At 46.9% G+C, this 22,074-nt stretch overlaps 9 protein-coding genes across 9 annotated transcripts; 2 read left to right on the top strand and 7 right to left on the bottom strand.

Moving 5' to 3' along the window:
• Positions 1-269: 269 nt before the first annotated feature.
• On the bottom strand, positions 270-2,330 carry DFJ58DRAFT_730770 (sugar transporter; the record flags this gene model as incomplete). Its single annotated transcript, XM_041385942.1, has 12 exons — positions 270-453; positions 504-665; positions 701-817; positions 870-1,253; positions 1,314-1,448; positions 1,497-1,583; positions 1,632-1,644; positions 1,696-1,781; positions 1,831-1,938; positions 1,994-2,013; positions 2,064-2,251; positions 2,297-2,330. The coding sequence occupies 12 exons, from the start codon at positions 2,328-2,330 to the stop codon at positions 270-272; spliced, it is 1,518 nt and encodes a 505-aa protein (XP_041241160.1).
• An 862-nt stretch (positions 2,331-3,192) lies between these two features.
• DFJ58DRAFT_800607 (MFS general substrate transporter) lies at positions 3,193-5,379 on the bottom strand. The gene is made up of 11 exons (XM_041390820.1): positions 5,103-5,379; positions 5,033-5,052; positions 4,869-4,976; positions 4,732-4,817; positions 4,662-4,674; positions 4,529-4,615; positions 4,346-4,480; positions 3,905-4,285; positions 3,736-3,852; positions 3,539-3,679; positions 3,193-3,489 (listed from the first exon to the last, which is right to left on the bottom strand). The coding sequence occupies exons 1-11, from the start codon at positions 5,289-5,291 to the stop codon at positions 3,306-3,308; spliced, it is 1,461 nt and encodes a 486-aa protein (XP_041241159.1). The 5' UTR covers positions 5,292-5,379; the 3' UTR covers positions 3,193-3,305.
• A 96-nt stretch (positions 5,380-5,475) lies between these two features.
• On the bottom strand, positions 5,476-6,537 carry DFJ58DRAFT_800606 (uncharacterized protein). The gene is made up of 6 exons (XM_041390819.1): positions 6,321-6,537; positions 6,109-6,225; positions 6,005-6,053; positions 5,912-5,982; positions 5,668-5,862; positions 5,476-5,559 (listed from the first exon to the last, which is right to left on the bottom strand). The coding sequence occupies exons 1-5, from the start codon at positions 6,530-6,532 to the stop codon at positions 5,679-5,681; spliced, it is 633 nt and encodes a 210-aa protein (XP_041241158.1). The 5' UTR covers positions 6,533-6,537; the 3' UTR covers positions 5,476-5,559; positions 5,668-5,678.
• Positions 6,376-7,828, bottom strand: DFJ58DRAFT_506173 (major facilitator superfamily domain-containing protein). Its single transcript, XM_041380733.1, has 9 exons — positions 7,729-7,828; positions 7,477-7,667; positions 7,407-7,426; positions 7,243-7,350; positions 7,107-7,192; positions 7,043-7,055; positions 6,907-6,993; positions 6,499-6,858; positions 6,376-6,407 (listed from the first exon to the last, which is right to left on the bottom strand). The coding sequence occupies exons 2-8, from the start codon at positions 7,663-7,665 to the stop codon at positions 6,678-6,680; spliced, it is 684 nt and encodes a 227-aa protein (XP_041241157.1). The 5' UTR covers positions 7,666-7,667; positions 7,729-7,828; the 3' UTR covers positions 6,376-6,407; positions 6,499-6,677.
• Positions 7,829-8,541: 713 nt separating this feature from the next.
• On the bottom strand, positions 8,542-11,445 carry DFJ58DRAFT_915544 (major facilitator superfamily domain-containing protein; the record flags this gene model as incomplete). The annotated part of the gene is made up of 16 exons (XM_041395442.1): positions 8,542-8,634; positions 8,800-8,842; positions 8,882-9,036; positions 9,261-9,290; positions 9,529-9,643; positions 9,694-9,869; positions 9,893-10,010; positions 10,063-10,175; positions 10,229-10,446; positions 10,532-10,634; positions 10,690-10,776; positions 10,888-10,973; positions 11,026-11,033; positions 11,190-11,209; positions 11,257-11,279; positions 11,310-11,445. The coding sequence occupies 16 exons, from the start codon at positions 11,443-11,445 to the stop codon at positions 8,542-8,544; spliced, it is 1,524 nt and encodes a 507-aa protein (XP_041241156.1).
• Positions 11,446-12,048: 603 nt separating this feature from the next.
• Positions 12,049-14,248, bottom strand: DFJ58DRAFT_747373 (MFS general substrate transporter; the record flags this gene model as incomplete). Its single annotated transcript, XM_041387520.1, has 11 exons — positions 12,049-12,448; positions 12,498-12,638; positions 12,695-12,811; positions 12,864-13,244; positions 13,304-13,438; positions 13,490-13,576; positions 13,625-13,637; positions 13,688-13,773; positions 13,829-13,936; positions 13,993-14,012; positions 14,060-14,248. The coding sequence occupies 11 exons, from the start codon at positions 14,246-14,248 to the stop codon at positions 12,349-12,351; spliced, it is 1,377 nt and encodes a 458-aa protein (XP_041241155.1). The 3' UTR covers positions 12,049-12,348.
• An 853-nt stretch (positions 14,249-15,101) lies between these two features.
• On the top strand, positions 15,102-16,233 carry DFJ58DRAFT_505941 (uncharacterized protein). The gene is made up of 7 exons (XM_041380731.1): positions 15,102-15,419; positions 15,477-15,549; positions 15,603-15,652; positions 15,705-15,748; positions 15,802-15,830; positions 15,889-15,941; positions 15,994-16,233. The coding sequence occupies exons 1-7, from the start codon at positions 15,334-15,336 to the stop codon at positions 16,133-16,135; spliced, it is 477 nt and encodes a 158-aa protein (XP_041241154.1). The 5' UTR covers positions 15,102-15,333; the 3' UTR covers positions 16,136-16,233.
• A 1,681-nt stretch (positions 16,234-17,914) lies between these two features.
• On the top strand, positions 17,915-18,604 carry DFJ58DRAFT_843689 (uncharacterized protein; the record flags this gene model as incomplete). The annotated part of the gene is made up of 6 exons (XM_041393002.1): positions 17,915-17,992; positions 18,054-18,078; positions 18,133-18,162; positions 18,288-18,342; positions 18,396-18,450; positions 18,503-18,604. The coding sequence occupies 6 exons, from the start codon at positions 17,915-17,917 to the stop codon at positions 18,602-18,604; spliced, it is 345 nt and encodes a 114-aa protein (XP_041241153.1).
• A 680-nt stretch (positions 18,605-19,284) lies between these two features.
• DFJ58DRAFT_506028 (kinase-like domain-containing protein) lies at positions 19,285-20,452 on the bottom strand. Its single transcript, XM_041380732.1, has 7 exons — positions 20,390-20,452; positions 20,134-20,336; positions 19,988-20,084; positions 19,904-19,934; positions 19,812-19,849; positions 19,549-19,758; positions 19,285-19,499 (listed from the first exon to the last, which is right to left on the bottom strand). The coding sequence occupies exons 2-7, from the start codon at positions 20,328-20,330 to the stop codon at positions 19,401-19,403; spliced, it is 672 nt and encodes a 223-aa protein (XP_041241152.1). The 5' UTR covers positions 20,331-20,336; positions 20,390-20,452; the 3' UTR covers positions 19,285-19,400.
• Positions 20,453-22,074: the final 1,622 nt, after the last annotated feature.

The following is a 22,074-nucleotide window of genomic DNA, read 5'->3' as shown; positions in this document are numbered from 1 at the left end:
CAATACCACCACTGGTACAATGGTGGACACTGTAGGTGTCATGGCAGGGTAGATGCCATGGATTTATTACAGTACAGTATAAGTGATTGCATACATTCTCCACTACACCCGAGGTAGTTGATGATTTAGGAGAGTGCGACTCGAACAGCACATTAATATATTTTGGTGCTTGCGTGCATAATATATGCTAATAATCAGACCCACTCCCACAGTTTCCGCTACCAAACACTGCTGCGATGCTGAAGACAGCCGAGCAGCGACTCACAGTGCTAGAGGATATATCTCAAACCCTTGGGCAGACCTAGAGATTGCTCTTGGGCTTCAGCAGCTTCATTACACCGTGAAAGGTGCCTCCTAAATACCCATAACATCGCAATGCACAAGACGCTTGTCAAGATGCAAATAAGATATGAGTTCACATATGAAGGTCCCCAACTGGATGGCCAGAAGTATCTGTGACGGCGTCAGTAGTAGCATGTAGCACGAGGTCACTGTAAACTGACGATGAACTGATCACGCCAGCTGATGCCATGGAGTTTATGAGTGCGATGGCTGCAGCACGTTTCGACTGTGATTGGGAAAATGTATTCATGACCCAGGTCAAACAGACAACATAGGCAACTGGGCCCTGAGTCATCAAGAATCTCAACGGTACACGTAAGTCCCTGGAATCGCAGAATGAGGATGGGAGAGTTCGTACAGGGATATATATCGCATAGTCGTATTCATGGTGGAAATTGCGAGTATAAATCCAGCGATGCCAATGAGCATAGGACTAACAATATGCCAGAAGCGATCACCAGTTACGTCGGAGTGCCTTAATTCAGTATTGTTAATTCATTTATCGGACCTGTGAAGTAAATACCGACCTGGCCACAACAAATGAGGTTGCAGTTCCCAAAATCCACGGAGGTGCGCAGAGCAAGAGGCTCGTAGTCGCGCTGTAACCCATTGTAGCGGATAGCGTCGGGAAGTAAATACCGAATGACATCGAGGAACTCATCAAGTTAAGGGCAGCACCAACCCACCATACCCTCCAATCCATAAGAGCCTCGACGAGACCAGAATAATATTCTTCGGGTTTACTTTTGTGCTCATTTTCGCTCGCGACTTCCTCCTCCATCCGTTGTTTGGCCAGTGTCTGTTCGTCAGGCAAAAGCCAGAGGTTCGGCGTTGAAGGAAAATCAGGTAAAATCCAGGATGCAGACACTGCGACCACGATGGTCAAAGCGCCCTCCACAAAAAAGAGCCACCTGCAGCAGCAAAATCAGAACAACTTGACTTCTTAAAAGCACGCGCATTTCGGCTCAGACCTCCAAGCCGTAAAACCTAGTGTACCATCTAGGCTTCCCAAGATCCCTGATGCAAAAAGAGCACCAAAAGCGTTACTAATCGATGCGCCACAAGCAAGAAATGCTGTGCGTAGCCCTAGTTCATTGCGCTTGTACCTAAAGGAATTTCAGTATATGCTGTGCAGAGTCATTAGGCGATGATACCATCGTGAAAGAAGGAATACAGCTCCGGGAAAGAATGCCGCCTCCACAAATCCAATAAAGAAGCGCAAAATAAGAGCGGCGTGATATCTAAAGCAGTGTTAACGGTGGATAGCATTAAAATATGTAGATACCAACGTTTGTACCGCACCTTTCATGACCCCTCGTTAGCCAATGTCGATGAAGTGAACGTTGTACGTACCCATCAACACGGTGAAAACACCCCATATTGACATGCAGCTCGAGAGGTATAGTGATGGCCTTTTCATGTGGTGTAAGACCATGTTACTTTTCAATCATCAGATATGCTGCAAAATGATCAGGTGCCAGAACATACGAAGGAGTCTGAGTCAACAAATATCCGACATAAAGCATGCTGGTAAGTGTGTTAAATTGGTTCCCCGTCATGCCAAGGTCCTCCTCGTAACCACGCAGCCTCGCTGCACTTGCAAGCAGACGGTTAAGCCAATCTACTCCAAGTAATTTCGAAGGCCACGTACGCTGCATTAGTGCGGTCCATCTGTGAACGGATTTTAGGCAGTCAAGGGAACACTAGGTGCCTCAACTCACATTGTTAATAATGAAAACCAGAACCAGGAAAGCTACCCGAAGGTCCAACTTACGGACAAGCCTCTTCTCCAGAGTTGATATGTCGATGTAGTCCAAAGCAAGCGCCGGATTGTCATCACTGATTCTACCAGAAATTTCGTATTGGGAACTGTAGTCGACTGTAGCACGCAGGGGACGATACGATATTCCTGAGGATGAAAGAATCAGTGGTTTCCATCTCGGCAACCAAGTACCAATAGATGCGTAGAGTCTTCCAAGTTCAATCATGATAATGTCGAGACTACCAAGTTGGAGGGAAAATACCTTTACAACATCATTACTTACGGCAGTTAAGTAGGACGGCAGTTGCCTGGAACTGCGTCGGTTACGTACCATCTACATATTAGGAAGGCCTCAGGACTGCGTAGTCATGGTTTGATCATGGCCCTGTTGAAATTAAGTGACGGCCCTCGACTTGATTAACAGGCCTGCATGGTTATATGTTGTGAGTTAGTTGTGAGTCTCATTTTCGATCAGGCAGGCAAAGTTTAACTCACTGATCAGATGCTAGCACTACGCGGGGTGCAGGGACATTTAGAAAGATCAATTGTCCCTTCCCACTACTACTAGTACATGGTTTGCCTAGGAAAAACTGCAAAACTGCAACAAAAGTGCGTTCCGATATTTGCTTCCGAACCCCATATTCCGTGCGAGTCAGACGCTGTCACAGCCGGAACCAACTTTACACTTTTACATCATAGTCTATGTATACATTGCATAGTACTCAGTAACTGAATCGCATCAAACTTGAAGTTAACTCCACTTCGCAACCTCAAGGGCCCAAGACATTGAAAGGTTTCTCTTTGTCTATGGTCTAAGTCATTCCGCCGCCGGTCTTTAGCAGCGACGCTCGTTTCTTGGTCACACTTTCCCTCTCAGTACTTAGACGGGTTACTTTGACATTCGTGATTCATTGTAATGCATTGTCAATACTTAACTGGAAGTTGCTGATTTGTGTCTGAGGGTTGATGTTTTCTTTCTGTGCGACTAGAATACCACTATCACGCACGGATCAGCAAATTGACAGCAAGTCTTCTGCAAGCACATCTATCGATCCGACGATGGCAAGAAACAAATACTATAGAACTCCATCGTCAATTTATGACTCGTCAAATAAGATATCCGGGATCTCTCAGGCTCGTGCCCTGGTATCGATTCATATATATTCTCACTGACGGGATCCCATCAGTTCCCAACTACGCTCTAGAGGAGATATCTAAAACCCTTAGGTAGCCCTAGAACGTTCTCTTCAGCTTCAGCAGCTTCATTACACCGGGAAAGGTGCTCCCTAAACACCCAGCACATCGCAATGCACGCGACGCTTGCCAAGATGCAAATGAGATACGAGTTCACATATGAAGGTCCCCAACTGGAAGGCCAAATGTATCTGCCACTGCGTCAGTAGCAGTTAGAGCGCAATGTCACTGTGAACTGACGATGAACTGATGAAGCCAGCTGATGACATGGTGTTTATCAGTGCGACAGCCGCAGCGCATTTAGACTGTGATTGGGAAAATGTATCCATGACCCAAGCCAAAGAAACAACAAAGGCGACTGTGTTCTGAGCCATAAAGAATCTGCGTGGAGCATGTAAACCCGTGGAATCACAGAACGAGGATAGGAAGGTTCGTACAGTGACAGATATCGCATAGCCGTATTCATCGTTGAAATCGCGATCATAAACCCAGCAATGCCGACGAGTAGAGGACCGACAATATGCCAGAAGCGATCACCAGTTATGTCGGAGTGCCTTAGTTCAGTAATATCAATTCACCTGTCGGACCGGTAAGGTAGGTACTGACCTGGCCACAACAAATGAGGTTGCGGTTCCCAAAATCCATGGAGGTGCGCAGAGCAAAAGGCTAGCAGTCGCGCTGTAACCCATTGTAGCGGATAGGGTTGGGAAGAAAATGGTGAATGACTGCGAGCAAGCTATCAAATGAAGAGTAACACCAAGCCACCATACCCTCCAATCTATAAGAGCCTGGGTAAGACCAGATAAGTTCTCTTCAGGCTTGCTTTCGCGCTCGACAACCGCAACTTCTTCCTCCATCCGTCGTTTGGCCAGCATCTGTTCATCGGGCGAAAGCCAGATGCTCGGTGTTGAAGGAAAGTCGGGTAAAATCCAGATCGCAGACACTGCGATCACAATGGTCAAAGCGCCTTCCACAAAGAAGAGCCACCTGCAAGAGCAAAATCAGAACAATTTGAATTTTTGAGAGCAAGCGTATTTCAGCTCAAACCTCCAAGCTGTAAAACCTAGTGTACCGTCTAGGCTTCCTAAAATCCCCGACGCAATGAGAGAACCAAAAGCATTACTGATGGAGCTGCCGCAAAGAAGAACTGCTATGCGTAACCCTAGTTCATTTTTCTTGTACCTAGAGAAATTTCAGTATATGCTGTTAAGAGGCATTGGGCAATGATACCATTGTGAAAGAAGGAACACAGCTCCGGGAAAGAATGTCGCCTCTACGAATCCAAGAAAAAAGCGCAAGAAAAGAGCAGCATGGTATCTAATGAACAGTTGGCTCGAGGGAGGCAAGAATGTTAGATACCTACGTTGGCACCGCACCTTTCAATCATGACCCTCGTTAGGCAATATTGCTCAAGTGAAAGTTGTGTGACGTACTCATGCACATGGTGATAGCAGCCCATGCTATCATGCAGCTCGACAGGTAAAGTGATGGTCTTTTCATGCGGTGTAAGATCATGTTACTTTTGAATTCTCAGATTGATGCCGCAGAAGGATAAGGTGTCGGTACATACGAAGGTGCCTGCGTCAACAAATACCCCACATAAAGAATGCTGATAAGTGTGTTAAATTGGTTCCCTGTCATGCCAAGGTCCTCCTCGAAACCATGCAGCCTCGCTGCACTTGCAAGTGCGCGGTTAAGCAACTTTACTCCAAATGCTTTTGAAGGGCCACTTACGCTACATTATAACGGTCCATCTACGCAGGGGTTTCAGGCAGTTACGGAAATATCAGGTGCAACGACTCACGATGTTCATAATGTAAACCAGAACTAAGAATGCCACTCGAAGGTCCAACTTATGGAGAAGGCTCTTCTCCGTGATTGGTCTGTCAATGACATCTAGAGGAAGAGTTGGACTATCATCACTCCTTCTGCTAGAGGTGACATCATAGCGGGAACTGCAATCAACTGAACCAAGCAGGGGATGATCTGACATTCCTGTGAAACGACAGAGATTCCTCCTAGGTGCAGTTCGCTCAACGCCGCTACATTTGTGCAAGCGCCAATTTCATGGCTCGGTGAGAAATAGTATCGGATGACTCAAACAAGCTCAAACATCAGTTACTAACCGGTTAATAATCAGCTCACTGCAAGAACACTGCCTTCATGCACAGATCTGGCAGCAAGTCTTCTGCAAGCTGCAATTATCATATCGATCGATCCGACGATAAAAGTCAATCGGTATGAAACAAGTACTATGGAGCAACTATGGAGCTCTCCATCGTCAATTTATGACTCGCCAAATAAGATATCTAGAATATCTTGTGCCCTGGTATCCATCCATATATGAGAAGACGAGATCCTATCAGTTGCCAACCACGCTCTAGAGGATATATCTAAAACCCTCGGGTAGCCCTAGAACTTTCTCTTCAGCTTCAGCAGCTTCATTACACCGGGAAAGGTGCCCCCTAAATACCCAGCACATCGCAATGGACATGACGCTTGCCAAGATGCAGATGAGATACGAATTCGCGTATGAAGGTCCCCAACTGGATGGCCAAAAGTATCTGCGATGACGTTAGTAGCAGCTAGATCACAAGGTCGCTGTGAACTGACGATGAACTGATGAAGCCAGCTGATGATATAGTGTTTATTAGTGCAATGGCTGCAGCGCGTTTAGACTGTGACTGGGAAAACGTATTCAATGACCCAGGTCAAAGAGACAACATAGGCAGCTGGGCTTTGAGCCATAAAGAATCTGCATGGAGCACGTAAGCCCGGGAATCACAGTACGAGGAATGGAATGTTCGTACAGGGATAGATATCGTATAGCCGTATTCATTGTAGAAATTGCAATCACAAACCCAGCGATACCGACAAGTAAAGGGCAGACAATATGCCAGAAGCGATCACCAGTTACGTCGGAGTGCCTTAATTCAGTAGTAATGTCAATCCAGCGATCGGACCTGTGAAGTAAATATTGACCTGGCCAGCAACAAATAAGGTTGCAGTTCCCAAAATCCACGGGGGTGCGCAGAGTAAGAGGCTCGTAGTCGCGTTGTAACCCATTGTGGCGGATAGGGTCGGGAAAAAAATGGTGAATGACAACGAGCTAGTTATCAAATGAAGAGTAACACCAAGCCACCATACCCTCCAATCCATAAGAACCTCGGCAAGACTAGAGAAGTTCTCTTCGGGCTTGCCTTCGTGTCCAATGGCCGCAACTTGTTCCTCCATCCGTCGTTTAGCCAGTATCTGTTCATCAGGCGAAAGCCAGACGCTCGGTGTTGAAGGAAAATCGGGTAAAATCCAGATTGCAGACACTGCAACCACAATGGTTCAAAGCGCCCTCCACAAAAAAGAGCCACCTGCAACAGCAAAATCAGAACAATTTGAAAATTTGAAAGCACGCGCATTTCAGCTCAGACCTCCAAGCCGTAAAACCTAGTGTACCGTCTAGACTTCCTAGAATTCCTGACGCAATAAGAGCACCAAAAGCATTACTGACGGAGTTGCCACAAAAAAGGAGGGCTGTGCGTAACCCCAGTTCATTTCGCTTATACCTAGAGAAATTTCAGTATATGCTGTTCGGAGTTATTGGGCAACGATACCATCGTGAAAGAAGGAATACAGCTCCGGGCCAGAATGTTGCCTCCACAAATCCAAGAAAAAAGCGCAAGACAAGAGCGGCATGATATCTGGAGCAGGGTTAACAGGTAGACAACATTAAAAGATGTAGATACCAACGTTTGTACCGCACCTTTCATAACCCCTCGTTAACCAATGTCAATCAAGTGAACGTTGTACGTACCCATGAACACGGTAATAGCAGCCCATGCTATCATGCAACTCGAGAGGTATAATGATGGCCTTTTCATATGGTGTAAGATCATGTTACTTTCCAGATTATAAGATATGCCGCAGAATGATAAGGTGTCGGTACATACGAAGGAGCCTGCGTCAACAAATACCCCACATAAAGGATGCTGGTGAGTATGTTAAATTGATTCCCCGTTATGCCAAGGTCCTCCTCGAAACCACGCAGCCGCGCTGCACTTGTGAGTGGGTGGTTAAGCCACTTTACTCCAAATATTTTCGAAGGGCCACTTACGCTACATTAGTACGGTCCATCTGCGCAGGGGTTTTAGGCAGTTACGGAAACACTAAGTACAACGACTCACGACGTTCATAATGTAAATCAGAACTAGGAAGGCCACTCGAAGGTCTAACTTACGGAGAAGCCTCTTCTCCACGATTGGTCTGTCAATGTCATCTGGAGGAAGAGTTGGACCGTCATCACTCCTCTCGCTAGAGGTGGCATTGTAGCGGGAGCTGGAGTCGACTGAACCAAGCAAGGGAAGATCTGACATTCCTGTGAATGAGAGAGATAGACGTAAGCTCGCACTTTTGCATTTCGGTAACCGAGTATGTACCTATGCCGCAGTAGTGTCAAAGTTCCCCTTTTCCGGTTCAATATTATTCGGAGCCTAACCGCTCCCAAGTTGACATGAAAACAAATTTTACTTATTCATTTAATCCAGCGAGGACTACTATTAAGTTTGATGTTCGGCCGGCCATCTGCATCAGGCGAGTGTCAGGATCACTGGCCCTGCAATTGAATGGCCCTTTGACAAGCTTGAGTTGTGAGCGTCAATCAAGGAAAGTCTGACGCACTTATTATTAGATGGCATTATGCAAAATGCAGACACCTGAAAGAACGTCACGCAGAAGGGCCGATTGTTTCCTTCCACAGGGTCTGCCTACTGCAAAATTGCGACAAAAGGGCATTCCAATGCTTCTCCCGGAGACCGTGACATTGCACTCGGATGCTACTGCAGTAACTGCAGTGTGCACTGATTGTTGGATAGTTCCAGCGTAAAAAATGTGACCGCGTGTGTTGACTAAGCATCCATTAAGCTCCGTCCTTCCTCCTCAGTCTTTTGACTCTTTTCCACTTGCTCGTTTCTTTCTCGCAGTCTCCAACGTCCGCAATTGCAATTATGTAATTACCCGTACTTTGAAGTTGCTGATTTGTCCCTGATAGTCAGCTGCATGCCATGGTGGCTATCGGTCACAAATCACCAACTTCACAACACGTCTTCTGCTTTCACGTTTCTCAAATCCTTTCACTGAAAAAATCAACGACATGATCATAATATTGAGCTCTCCATCATCAGTTTATGATTAGAACGATATCAAAGTTCACACTGCAATGCACTAGTAGTACCTGTAGGCTGTGCGACCGTTTATCCAAACTGGTATTTTTCCAGCGGGGAACTTTGCAACTTGGCCCACTCCCACTCGTCGTCGTTCCTTCCTATGACCTTGCGCCTGAAAAGCTGTTTCAATGGGTAATACCGGATCGTATCAAATCATCAAACTTTCATGTGCTTTCCTATCTCACACTGCCCTCCTCCCTTAATGTCAAATTCGTTCACAGCCTTACATGAGTGACAAGCTCGCTCCGCTCTACCTCCTAGCCGGGGAGATAAAGCCCGACTCACAGACAACGCGAAGGGCTCTGTTGTCTCTGTCCATTTCCCTGCCCTAGTCGATCGCTCGCAGCTCGCAAGTGGGCATGTTCACATCCTTCTTTCCTGCTCGTTCGTAACGGCTGTGACGATGACGAATAGTCGGCGAGTGCTAGGATAGGCATCGTGAATTTCTTCCTTGGTGTATCTACGGGCTTCATCGGTCCATCCAACAGCTTCATCTGCATTAATCGTTCCATCCTCCAATTCCTATTATCCGTTATCCCAAAGTCAAATGGCGCATTGTTTGAGATGATGCCTGATTCTTTGGTTGAACATAGTGTTTAGGTACTAGAGAAATTCAAATTCAGAGTCTCCTAGTAGTGTTGTGAACGTTGTCTGATCATGAACGGCATATGAAAGCTGTCGCAGCACCTACAAGGCTACAAGCGTCCAGAACGCGTTGTTGTATCGATTTCCCTTTTGGTACACACATGTGCCACTGACATTAGTTTCTCAAACAACTGTAACATTCGTTATTCATTGCGATGCATTGTCAATACTAAACTTGAAGTTGCCGATCAGCTATCCATCGTCAATTTATGATTCGCGAAATAAGATATCCAGGATGTAGAGTCTTACTTGTGCTGCGCTGGTATACATTCATACTAATGGGATCCCAACCACGGCTCTAGAGGAGATATCTAAAACCCTCAGGTAGCCCTAGAGCTTTCTCTTCGGCTTCAGCAGCTTTCATTACACCGGGAAAGGTGCTCCCTTAAATACCCAGCACATCGCAATGCACAGGACGTTTGCCAAGATGCAAATGAGATACGAATTCACGTATGAAGGTCCCCAACTGGACGGCCAAAAGTATCTGCGACTGGCGTCAGTAGCAGCTAGAGAGCAATGTCGCTGTGAACTGACGATGAACTAATGAAGCCAGCTACTGCCATGGTGTTTACCAGTGCAATGGCTGCTGCGCGTTTCGACTGTGATTGGGAAAACGTATTCATGGCCCAGGTCAAACAGACAACATAGGCAACTGAGCTCTGAGCCATGAAGAATCTGCGTGGGGCACGTAAGCTCGTGGAATCAGAGAACTGAGGAACGGAAATGTTCGTACAAAGATAGATATCGCACGGCTGTATTCATTGTAGAAATTGCCATCAGTAAACCCAGCGATACCGAGAAGTAGAGGACAGACAATATGCCAGAAGCGATCACCAGTTACATCGGAGTGCCTTAGTTCAGTGATGTTAATTCACCTATCGGACCAGTGAAATAAATGCAGACCTGGCCACAACAAATGAGGTTGCAGTTCCCAGAATCCACGGAGGTGCGCAGAGCAGAAGGCTAGTAGTCGCGCTGTAACCCATTGTAGCAGGATAGGGTCGGGAAAAAAATGACTGAATGACTGCGAGCAAACCAACAAATGAAGAGCAACACCAAGCCACCATACCCTCCAATCCACAAGAGCCTCGGCAAGAGCAGAGAAGTTCTCTTCGGGCTTGCCTTCGTGTCCAATGGCCAGAATTTCTTCCTCCATCCGTCGTTTGGCCAGTGTCTGTTCATCAGGTGAAAGCCAGACACTGGGCGTTGAAGGAAAATCTGGTAAAATCCAGATTGCAGACACTGCGACCACGATGGTCAAAGCGCCCTTCCACAAAGAAGAGCCACCTGCAAGAGCGAAATCAGAACAATTTGAATTTTTGAAAGCAAGCGCATTTCAGCTCAGACCTCCAAGCCGAAAAACCTAGTGTACCGTCTAGGCTTCCTAAAATTCCCGACGCAATAAGAGCACCAAAAGCATTACTGATGGAGCTGCCGCAAAAAAGAAGTGCTGTGCGCAACCCTAATTCATTTTTCTTTATACCTAGAGATATGTCAGTATATGCTGTCAGGAGGCATGGGCACTGATACCATCGTGAAAGAAGGGAATACAGCTCCGGGAAAGAATGCCGCCTCTGCGAATCCAATAAAAAGCGCAAAATAAGAGCGGCATGATATCTGGAGCAGGTTAACAGTAGACAATATTAAAATATCGAGATACAACGATTGTACTGCACCTTTCATAACCCCTCGTTAACCAATTGTCAATCAAGTGAACGTTGTACGTACCCATGAACACCGGTAATAGCAGCCCATGCTATCATGCAGCTCGAGAGGTATAATGATGGCCTCTTCATGCGGTTTAAGATCATATGCTTTCAAATTAATATTAGATATGTCGCAGAATGATAAGGTGTCGGTACATACGAAGGAGCCTGCGTCAACAAATATCCAACATAAAGGATGCTGACAAGTGTGTTAAATTGGTTCCCCATCATGCCAAGGTCCTCCTCGAAACCATGCAGCCGCGCTGCACTTGTGAGTGGGTGGTTAAGCCACTTTACTCCAAATGTGTTCCAAGGGCCACTTACGCTACATTATAACGGTCCATCTACGCAGGGGTTTTAGGCAGTAGAGACACTAGGTGAAACAACTCACGATATTCATAATATAAACCAGAACTAGGAAGGCCATTCGAAGGTCCAACTTACGGAGAAGCCTCTTCTCCACGATTGGTCTGTCAATTTCATCTAGAGGAAGAGTTGGACCGTCATCACTCCCTCTGCTAGAGGTGGCCTCATAGCGGGAACTGCAGTCGACCGAACCAAGCAGGGGACGAACTGACATTCCTGTTGACGAGAGAGACACTTTGGCATTTCAGTGACCGAGTTATATAACTCAGGTGCCCCTCTTGCGGTTAGATTATAATGGTTCGGAGCCTAATCGCTCCCAAGTTGATAACTAAGACTTTTTAATGTTCGGCCGCATCTGCGTCAGGCGAGTATCAGGGTCAAGATGGCTCTGCAATTGAATGGCCCTTTCACAAGTTAGACATGATTTCCAGTTGTGAGTTATGAGCATCAATCACGGAAAGTCTGGATGCAAGATGCAGAAGTCTACCTGCTGCAAAACTGCGACAAAAGGGCGTTCCAATCCTTTTCCCGAGAGTCCGTGTCATTGCACTTGGATGCTTCTGCAAATATGTTTGGATACCTCCACGTAAAGGCGCGACCGCGTGTGTTGACTAAGCAAATATTGATTGTCTTATTACTTGTAGAGCTGCACAAAGCCAAGTAGTTCACTGATGGCTAAGGCTAGCGTATCATAGCCATATAAGCGGGTTACTTTGGCATTCGTGATTCATTGCGATGCATTGTGAAAAACTTGAAGTTGCTGATTTGTGTCTGAAGGTTGATGTTTTGTTTTCTTTCTGTGCGACAAGAATATATACCACCATCATGCACAGATCAGCAAATCGACAACAAGTCTTCTGTAAACTGCAATTATCACATCGATCGATCCGACGACAAAAGTCAATGGCAAGAAACAAGTACTATAGAGCTCTGCATCGTCAAACTATGATTCGCTAAACAAGAGATCCAGGATATAGAGTCTTACTTGTGTGCGCTAGTATACATTCATACTAATGTGATCCCAACCACGCTCTAGAGGAGATATCTAAAACCCTCAGGTAGCCCTAGAACTTTCTCTTCGGCTTCAGCAGCTTCATTACACCGGGAAAGGTGCTCCCTAAATACCCAGCACATCGCAATGCACAGGACGCTTGCCAATATGCAAATGAGATACGAGTTCACGTATGAAGGTCCCCCAACTGGACGGCCAAAAGTATCTGCGACGGCGTCAGTAGTAGCTAGAGCACAATGTCGCTGTGGACTGACGATGAACTAATGTGGCTAGCTACTGCCATAGTGTTTACTAGTGCGATGGCTGCTGCACGTTTCGACTGTGACTGGGAAAACGTATTCATGACCCAGGTCAAAGAGACAACATAGGCAACTGGGCTCTGAGCCATAAGGAATCTGCGCGGAGCATATAAGCCCGTGTAATTACAGAATGAGGAAAGGAATGTTCGTACAGAGATAGATATCGTATAGCCGTATTCATTGTTGAAATCGCCATCATAAACCCAGCGATACCGACAAGTAGAGGACCGACGATGTGCCAGAAGCGATCACCAGTTACATCGGAGTGCCTTAATTCAGTAATGTTAATTCACCCATCAGGCCTGTGAAGTAAATACTGACCTGGCCACAACAAATGAGGTTGCAGTTCCCAAAATCCAAGGAGGCGCGCAGAGCAAGAGGCTCGTAGTCGCGTTGTAACCCATTGTAGCGATTAGGGTCGGGAAAAAAACGGTGAATGACTGCGAGCAAATCATCAAATGAAGAGCAACACCAAGCCACCATACCCTCCAATCCATAAGAGTCTCGACAAGACCAGAGAAGTTCCCTTCGGGCTTGCCCTCGCGCTCAATGGTCGCAACTTCTTCCTCCATCCGTCGTTTGGCCAGTGTCTGTTCATCAGGTGAGAGCCAGACGCTTGGCGTTGAAGGAAAATCAGGCAAAATCCAGATTGCAGACACTGCGACCACGATGGTCAAAGCGCCCTCCACAAAGAAGAGCCACCTGCAACAGCAAAATCAGAACAATTTGACTCTTGAAAGCGAGCGCATTTCGGCTCAGACCTCCAAGCCGTAAAACCTAGTGTACCGTCTAGGCTTTCTAAAATTCCCGACGCAATAAGAGCACCAAAAACATTACTGACGGGGCTGCCGCAAAAAAGAAGTGCTGTGCGTAACGCTAGTTCATTTTTCTTATACCTAGAGGAGTTTCAGTATATATGCTGTCAGGGAGGTATTGGGCAATGATACCATCGTGAAAGAAGTAATAGAGCTCCGGGAAGGAATGTCGCCTCCACGAATCCAATAAAAAAGCGCAAAATAAGAGCGGCATGATACCTAGAGCAGGCTTAACAGTGGACAGCATTAAAAGATCGAGTAACCAACGTTTGCACTACGCCTTTCATGACCCTCGTTAGCCAATGTCGATCAAGTGAACGTTGAACGTACCCATGAACACGGTGATAGCGGCCCATGCTATCATGCAGCTCGAGAGGTATAATGATGGCCTTTTCATGTGATGTAAGATTATGTTGCTTCGAGTTTCAAAGTATTAGATATGCCGCAGGATAACAAGGTGTCGGTACGTACGAAGGAGTCTGCGTCAACAAATACCCCACAAAAAGAATGCTGACAAGTGTGTTGAATTGGTTCCCCGTCATGCCAAGGTCCTCCTCGAAACCATGCAGCCTCGCCGCACTTGCAAGCGGGTGGTTAAGTTACTTTACTCCAGATGTTTTTGAAGGGCCACTTACGCTACATTATAACGGTCCATCTACGCAGGGGTTTTAGGCAGTGGAGACACTAGGTGAAACGACTCACGATATTCATAATGTAAATTAGAACTAGGAAGGCCATTCGAAGGTCCAACTTACGGAGAAGCCTCTTCTCCACGATTGGTCTGTCAATGTCATCTAGAGGAAGAGTTGGACCGTCATCATTCCCTCTGCTAGAGGTGGCCTCATAGCGGGAACTGCAGTCGACCGAACCAAGCAGGGGACGAACTGACATTCCTGTGGACGAGAGAGACACTTTGGCATTTCAGTGACCGAGTTATATAACTCAGGTGCCCCTCTTGCGGTTAGATTATAATGGTTCGGAGCCTAATCGCTCCCAAGTTGATCTAAGACTTTTTAATGTTCGGCTGCATTTGCGTCAGGCGAGTATCAGGGTCATGATGGCCCTGCAATTGAATGGCCCTTTAACAAGCTAGACATGATTTCCAGTTGTGAGTCATGAGCGTCAATCACGGAAAGACGAACTTCAAGTTATTATTAGATGGCACTACGCAAAATGCAAACACATGACGGAATGTGGAGAAGGGCTGATTGTTTCCTTCCACAGGGCCTGGCTGCTGCCGGGCAGAACTGCGACAAAGGGCGTTCCAATACTTGTCCCAGAGTCCGTGTCACTGCATTGCAATGGTTGGATAGTTCCATGTAATGGCATTTGCAAAGGCTAGCGCTCATGTTGACTAAGCATTCGTCTTGTAACTCGTTCATGTCCTTCCGACTCCTTCCACCTCAGTCTTTTCCACTCGCTCGTTTCTTTCTCGCAGCTTCTAACGTGTGCAATTGCAATTAATTACCCGTACTTTGAAGTTGCTGATTTGTCCCCGATAGTCATATATAAGCGCTCAAGCTTTGGGTTAATTATCGGACACAAATCACCAACTTCACAACAACAAGTCTTCTGCTTTCACGTTTCTTGAATCCTTTCACTGAAAAAATCGATGACATGATCATAATATTGAGCTTCATCGTCAGTTTATGATTAGAGCGATAGCAAAGTTCACACTGCAACGCCCTAGTACTGTGCGACCGTTTATCCAAACTGGTATTTTTCCAGCGGGGGGAACTTTGCAACTTGGCCCACTCCCACTCCCACTCCCACTCGTCGTCGTTCCTTCCCATGACCTTGCGACTGAAAAGCTGTTTCAATGGGTAACACCGGATCGTATCAAGACTCATCAAGCTTCCATGTGCTTTCCAATCATCCTCATCTCACACCGCCCTCCTTCCTTAACGTCAGGTTCGTTCAGAGCCTTACATAAGTGACAACCAGGTTCATCCGTTCACTACACTACTACTCGGAATATGGTCAACTGGCAAGACTTAGAAGTGATCGAGAACTGGACCGCTGTTCTCGTCAATATCACCTTTGTCGTGCTAGGATTATACGGGTGCGTTCCTCCTACATACGTACCCCCACTGAAGCTCACAGATCGATATATCAAAAGATGGAGTTATATACATTCCTGCCAGGTCGAGAATGCTCTCCTTCGTCGTCAACTTCCATTTCGATGGCAAATGGTGAGCATGTGCGGTATCATTTATGATCGAGTCTGACATGCATCTTTCTTTAGGTTTCTTATTTGATCGGTCGGACGTTCTTTCTCGTGACTGTTATACTATCGTCAGTGACCGCCTACAACATACTTCACCTTCATACTCACCCAAAGTTTGAGTGCTGCGGCGAGCATCGTCGTTCCGCCACATGTCGACTGCTATTGTAAGCATCAAAATTACCACTGCGTTTCGGTTCCCTTTAATCATGCTTTTTAGACATTATAGACGTGATGAAATTCCTGGCGGTAGGACGTTCCCTTTGCCTGACGTGTTACTTCTTTTGATGCTTGCTTCCTCCTTCAGTTCTCGAGTAATATCGTTGTGGGTTGTACATCCACGAATCTCGTGATTCGAACGTGAGTCTCCCTCCTATTCTTGGTGAAGATTTTCACCCATACGACACTCAAGATGGAGCATTTGGAAGACCAATCGTTTTGTCTGCGTGTTCATGGCGCTCGCTACCCTAGGGCACTGGTTCACATTGATACTCGGTACGCACCCCCATTTAGGGAAACGCACGGGTACGGGTAACACCGCGGTTCTATGCTGACGGGTTTGGAGGGTACGGGTACGGAGTAGGATAGTCGTACCCTTGAGCATACCGTGGCCATTCACCGCGGGTTGACGGTGTTTGGGCGGGTATAATATACCAAATCGGGAACCAGGCGCGCGACAGCCATTGAACACCGTGTTTGATTCTCTGTTTTTCCTTCCTCTGAGAGCTTGAGGATCACAAGTGAATGCTATACTGATTTCTGTCATGTCTTTTGTACCCCCGTGAATCATTCTAGCAATTTATTGAGCTGACACTTCGTTGCAGAGAAGCTCGAGTCACTACCATAAAGCCAAGGCAAAAACTCGAGACCAGTAAGTCCACTGAGTCGTCTCCCCATGAAAACTAAGCTCACAAAGAAGGCATCTGATGCTTCGTCTACCCAGTCACACTCATCATCTAAGTCTATCTCGTCGTCCATCTCCGAGAAGGCCAGGTCACTCAAAAAGGCTGTTGCAAAGGGTGCTAAGGCTCTGGCCCGCCCCTTGAAGAAGGTCAAGCAGTCATTTGTGTCTCGGTCTTCTCGATCGAGCCCCACAGACACCGTTGATCTTACGCGATCAAGTACTGATTCACTTGCCACTGACGATAACAAATCAACGGCAGGTGCATTCGAGCCTGATCCCGATCCTTCTGCAGATCTTGGTATGTTTCTTTCCATTGATTTTTGCAAATATCTGATTATACAATGATACAGAGGCTCTCAAGAAGACTTGGCGGTCACCTATCTATAGTTTCTTTTCATCCGAAGTTGTGGTCCAACACCACAATGGCCGCTTGTGTCATTTTTTCCCGTGTGGTGCGCGTAAGGCAACATTTAATTTTGCACTGACACTGACAACTATACAGAACGAGGATGACTTTGGTGACTACTCACTTGGTTCCATGTCTCGTACTACTAGTAGCGAGTTGGATGAGTTTCTTCGATTACCAACTGTGAAAACCAAGGACCCACTCGCATGGTGGCAAAACAACTGCCGTGCTTATCCAATGCTGCATCGGATGGCACTCGACTATCTCTCTGTCCCAGGTATGTCTCCTTCGAATCCTCTTTCAATCAATCAATACTTATTATCTTGCTCAGCAACATCAACTGCGGTTGAACGTGTCTTCTCGCAGGGCCGGCAGCTCCTTCATTTTACTCGCAACCGACTCGCACCATCAACAATTCGTGCCTTTCTCTGCCTCGGAGCGTGGGGCAGAAGTGATCTTCTGGTGATGGAGGACCTTTTAGCCGCTGTCAGGACTCAAAAACGGAAGCGAAATGAAGTCGAAGCAGAGGAGAATGACAAGGAAAAGTAGTACTATTTTATTTCATTGTTGTTAATACTTAATACACTCTTCTTGGTAATGTACCCGCGGTGTTCAGAGACACCGCGGTGTTTTCCATAAACCGCGACATTGACGGGTCGGTGTGTACCCGTACCCGTGAAGGGTACGGTGTTGGCGGGTGCGGGTGCGGTGTCAACTTTCCGACCCTCGGTGTTACCCGTGCGGTACCCTACCCCCATTCTGTACACGTGCCAACGACCTGATCTGACACCTCGAAAAAAACAGACTCAAAAGAAACACAAATTCCGACATCATCTCCCTCTTCCGAATTATGCGGATTCGTCATCGTGAATCCTACATATTCAGCTGCTATGTCCTTGTACAGTGAGTCCCGTCCCGTCTCGTCTCAAAGCGCGGTACCTGAACGATCATTGGTTTTTAGCTACGATATTCGACTTTGTACTCTTAAAACTAGCAATCTTCGGCCATTGGCGCTCCTCGTCGATGTCTCTATTCACGATCATCCGTACGCAAGGCATCATCCTCTATGTCATCGTGTTTTTCGCTAGTATCGTTCCGTTTGTGCGTTCTTTTCATCTGCGTGTCTGTGTTCGTGTTTGTGCTGAAGTGCGTGTATGTCTAGGTCGTTTCGTGGCTGAACCTTAATTGTGAGTGGCGACCATGAGGTAATGTTGATTGATTGATTGATGGGATGGTATAAGATGTCATGAATGTGTTTTTTACATCGCCTGGTATGTCCATGTCAAGATTTTTTGGTATGCTTACTGATGGGAATTATAGCGACTTGTATCATGTACGACTCCCTTACTCTCCCTCCCTCACTCATGCCCACTCATGCTCCTGCACAGGATGATAGCATCAAGCTACGCAGTGATTCCAGCATTCACCGCGCCTCAGAGTACAAGCCATAGGTAAGCCATCCATTCCATTCTACCCTCGCACGGTCTAACGCGGTGCTTCTCAGAACTCTTGTGAGAGGTCCGCCAGAAGGTACTCCTACGAGGGAGGATAAACCAAACGTGCGAATCGCCACTTTGTCCGATTGAATTCGAATATGGCGACGCGATGCAGTTTTTCGATTTGGTCGAGGAGATGATGGTGTTGGATTCGCTGGGGTGGAGTACTTACTACTGCGTTGCAAGTCTTGTGCGAATCGCCACTTTGTCCGAGTGAATTCGAACAATTTTTCGATTTGGTTGATGAACATCATCACATCATCAAGAAAACACCCAAAAAACCACTCACAATTCGGCCCCCTCAACCGATGTCAATGAACGCTTGTAAACCGCTGGATTGCTTCATCACGAGAATCACGACAACATGACTCACTTAATGCCCGCACCCAAGAGCATATCTTGCGCAAGATAGTAAGACCCCTGAGATGGTCAATACTGGTAGGTAGTCAGAGAATAGCTACAGACCTACCGTGGACCCCTTCGCAGCGTTCTCGCGAGCCTGCGGCGCCCTGGCTCCTTCAAGTTCGCATGACCATATTTTGTTGGCGCCAGAAAATTCAACATATCATGTGATGTCTGGTTTCGGTAATTTTGGTGATGTTGGTGCCGAGCTCGCGAAGTGCGAACTGAGCCCTAAGAATTGAGTAGCTTTAATGCTCCGTAGTGGCAGACTTCTGCTAGTGCCACTGGCACTGGATATATCAAATTTCGGCTCATCATGCATCAGCATCCGTTGATCGCCGTCACGTCAGCATGGGTGCTCGAGTGATGCCTTTGTGGTCCTGTGGAGTTTCATCTCGAGACGTGCACATTGCTAGAACAGAAGAAGCCCACATGAGCCTATGTCATCTCATTCATTCGCAGGAAACAGATTGAACGCCGATCGCCAAACTTGTCTAATACAAAAACATAAGTCGACTCTATAGTGATAGATCAAATCTCGGACATCCGCAATGGGAGGTCGCTGTGACAGCTCGACCCAACATTGCTCGATGAAGTTCCAGTGACAATCTTCAACGGCAGGGACGTTTAAGCTTGACACCCCTGAGGATGGCCACAACCACCCGGTGACCACTGCGAATGTTATAGTACGGCTGCTGGCCCGATAAAACCTAACAAAAATGAGAACAAGAGCGCTGTAAATATACGCCGTTGACAGACCTGGTATGCAATGCATCCAAAAGAATAAATGTCGCTTTCTAGCTTTGGTGAGCTAGGCGCATCCTCGGTATCCGGAACATCGAAAAGCTCAGGCACAACCCATCGTACATAACTCCTGATGTAAGAGGTCCCGTTTAGGTTGGAATATGTAGTCAAGCACCCATAGTCCGCCACAAGAGCTCTTCCGTCGCTATTGATGAGTACATTGCTCTAAGAGGGTGTGAAAAGTGTCACATATCTACATACCGCGCACTGTTGCTTACACCTGTGAGATCTGTATGAGCCACTCCATTGGAGTGGACTATACACCATATATCAGCTTATCTTAATGCAATGCGAAAATGACATGACATACGATATTGAAGACCAGCAACTACATCAGCAAGCTGGTACGACGCTCGTGAGTTGTGGTGCAGTTATGTCATGTGGGAATACTTGCCAAGCCGAATTTGTAGGTCTCAGAGAGACTGTTGGAGTAGGGGACCCCTACGGAGGAGGTCAGGAGGCAGAGGGGTTTACCGGCGTTCGGGGCGGAGCTAGTGAGGACCTTAGAGTAGAGTCTCGGAAGCAGTAGAGAGAACATACATCATCTCCACATCATAGAGTCCAGTGTACGCAACAGCCGAGCCCACTCCAATGTTTTTATCGAGATATGTGCTCGAGGAGCCGTCTGGCATCCATGGAGATACGATAGCTGGTACTGGACCAGACCCGTAGGTAATCCCGCACAGGGGAAGAATGATATCATGGCGCAGTGGCTTCCACATGCGGAAGACATCCATCAACTTCTGCAAATGTTTTCATATCATTAGAGTGCGTATTCTACATCATATCGGCCTACCTTGTTGAAGATATCCTTGAAACATTCATCCTGAATTTCGATCCTTACATACAGAATCGCCACCTTGAAACTTATCATCAGATGTCAGAACTTACTAAGAAACTTATACCAACAGTCGGTTCCTTGACAATCTCAGGCGTCGTGGAAAGCTCGACCAGGTATCTAGATTTGTTGAAGATTTTGTGGCATGAGTCATCCTCTACAAGAGGTTACGTCTACTCACTCATTATCATCGACGTCTGTATCCACTGGGTGCGTCGAGCCCGACACATCTGTTTCCGGCTCGACTTTCCACCAGTTCTCAGGCAAGAAGCTGAAGATCCAGGTAGAAAAGAATTTGAAGAAAACCATTTGTCGCACTGGCAGCGTGATGAATTTCGATTTTATATGCCAGTTGGAGCAGGTTGACCACAAGCGACAAGAACGAGAGAATTTGCTAGGCTTGGCAAGATTCCTGCCTTTATAAGAGTTACAGAACCTCATATTAGACAGATCATCGAAGTCTGTCATGACGAAGTCCAGCCCCCCCTCAGCGCTTCAGCCCCCGGCGCCGATTCCACGATGCTATAGGATCAAAACATCTGCCAGTGCGGGAATTTATTTCCTTTTTATCAAACTGCTGCCCCGCCTCAACGACGAACGTGCAGATAGGTAGTCGCCGGCACCGTTAACGGCAATGATAGGAGAACCAGTGAAATTTCACGGTCATGACAACGGGAGTCTTGCTGATGGAGTTCCTGTTATCATTCGGACCCTTCTCGGTTCCTTCGAACAACCTCAAACCGAGTGTGTAGTGCCCTGTTATCATTCCGAAGTAGATCGGCTCCCAATAGGGTAGAAAACACAAGTCCCTGAACGCATCAATTACATCAGTGGCAAAGACCTAAACCACCGCTCGGTAGGGTTAGTGTCATGAAATTTTATGGTTTACTGAGTGAGCACAGATGAGGATGCAATATATAAATTATGACTACAAAAATTTGACAGAGATAAGTATGTAGACAGTAGGGAAGTACGCACGAGGTGGGATCGCAAGATAGGTGAGGAAAAAATCCAGGATGCAGTGGAGATCACCGAAGAAAAAATACGAAGGCGCCTGCAGCCAGGTAGGTGTAATAACCGGTGGGGAGAGACAACGAGGGAGGAGATGTCGATGACGAGCGCGAAGGAGAGCGCTAGATCTTGACGCGGGCATGCCGCCCGGTCGCGATGCGCTGTTCCGAAAAAATTAACCGGCGGCGACGGCATAGCTAGGCTGCAGGTTGAAGGAGCGGGCGCGGAATTGGCAGGATGCAGAGAGGTGGCGGCATTCATGGGCACAAGGGTTGGAAAAAAAGGCAGAGGATGCTGTTTGCAAACTTCAAAGACGGCGAGCTCGACGAGTAGGACAACGAAGACATGTAATGTGTAAGCTCGTTGCTTACCTGAGTTCCCATAATCAACATAAATACTGTCCGAGATAATCAAGCTTGAGACGCTCAGCGCTCAGTGAGCGCTCATGATCAATTCTTTCGCACATTCGGGAGCTCGGCACAAAATGACATCACTGAACGATCGGCCGGCAGATACCGGGATTCGTCACAAATAACCATCGCACTCCGTTCAGTTGACTATCGAAAAGTTGTTTGGTGCAGATCATAAGGTTGGTTTGAATAGCGGGAGCCTGAGCTGATATACATAAATAT

The sequence above is a fragment of the Suillus subalutaceus genome (genome assembly GCF_016647625.1).
Source record: "Suillus subalutaceus strain FC151 chromosome Unknown DFJ58scaffold_94, whole genome shotgun sequence".
NCBI lineage: Eukaryota > Fungi > Basidiomycota > Agaricomycetes > Boletales > Suillaceae > Suillus > Suillus subalutaceus.
Note: the sequence above shows the minus strand (reverse complement) of the source record. Positions and strands in the feature narration are given on the sequence as shown.

Excerpts from the sequence above, each read along its gene's own strand:
- DFJ58DRAFT_800607 (XM_041390820.1), bottom strand. The coding sequence starts at position 5,291 with ATGTCAGATCATCCCCTGCTTGGTTCAGTTGATTGCAGTTCCCGCTAT. Across the intron at positions 4,818-4,868 it reads TTGTTGACGCAGGCACCTTC|TAACATGATCTTACACCGCA; the intron begins GTATGTACCGAC and ends AGAATTCAAAAG. Across the intron at positions 3,853-3,904 it reads ACCTCATTTGTTGTGGCCAG|GCACTCCGACATAACTGGTG; the intron begins GTCAGTACCTAC and ends TACTGAACTAAG.
- DFJ58DRAFT_800606 (XM_041390819.1), bottom strand. The coding sequence starts at position 6,532 with ATGGAGGAACAAGTTGCGGCCATTGGACACGAAGGCAAGCCCGAAGAG. Across the intron at positions 6,054-6,108 it reads GCTATACGATATCTATCCCT|ATTCTTTATGGCTCAAAGCC; the intron begins GTACGAACATTC and ends TGCTCCATGCAG. Across the intron at positions 5,863-5,911 it reads GCTGGCTTCATCAGTTCATC|ATACTTTTGGCCATCCAGTT; the intron begins GTCAGTTCACAG and ends ACGTCATCGCAG.
- DFJ58DRAFT_506173 (XM_041380733.1), bottom strand. The coding sequence starts at position 7,665 with ATGTCAGATCTTCCCTTGCTTGGTTCAGTCGACTCCAGCTCCCGCTAC. Across the intron at positions 7,427-7,476 it reads TGATTTACATTATGAACGTC|ATGGACCGTACTAATGTAGC; the intron begins GTGAGTCGTTGT and ends ACCCCTGCGCAG. Across the intron at positions 7,193-7,242 it reads TTGTTGACGCAGGCTCCTTC|TAACATGATCTTACACCATA; the intron begins GTATGTACCGAC and ends TAATCTGGAAAG.
- DFJ58DRAFT_505941 (XM_041380731.1), top strand. The coding sequence starts at position 15,334 with ATGGTCAACTGGCAAGACTTAGAAGTGATCGAGAACTGGACCGCTGTT. Across the intron at positions 15,550-15,602 it reads TTCCATTTCGATGGCAAATG|GTTTCTTATTTGATCGGTCG; the intron begins GTGAGCATGTGC and ends ATCTTTCTTTAG. Across the intron at positions 15,749-15,801 it reads GCCACATGTCGACTGCTATT|ACATTATAGACGTGATGAAA; the intron begins GTAAGCATCAAA and ends CATGCTTTTTAG.
- DFJ58DRAFT_506028 (XM_041380732.1), bottom strand. The coding sequence starts at position 20,330 with ATGGATGTCTTCCGCATGTGGAAGCCACTGCGCCATGATATCATTCTT. Across the intron at positions 19,935-19,987 it reads AGACCTACAAATTCGGCTTG|CTTGCTGATGTAGTTGCTGG; the intron begins GCAAGTATTCCC and ends GCGTCGTACCAG. Across the intron at positions 19,500-19,548 it reads TTGGATGCATTGCATACCAG|GTTTTATCGGGCCAGCAGCC; the intron begins GTCTGTCAACGG and ends CATTTTTGTTAG.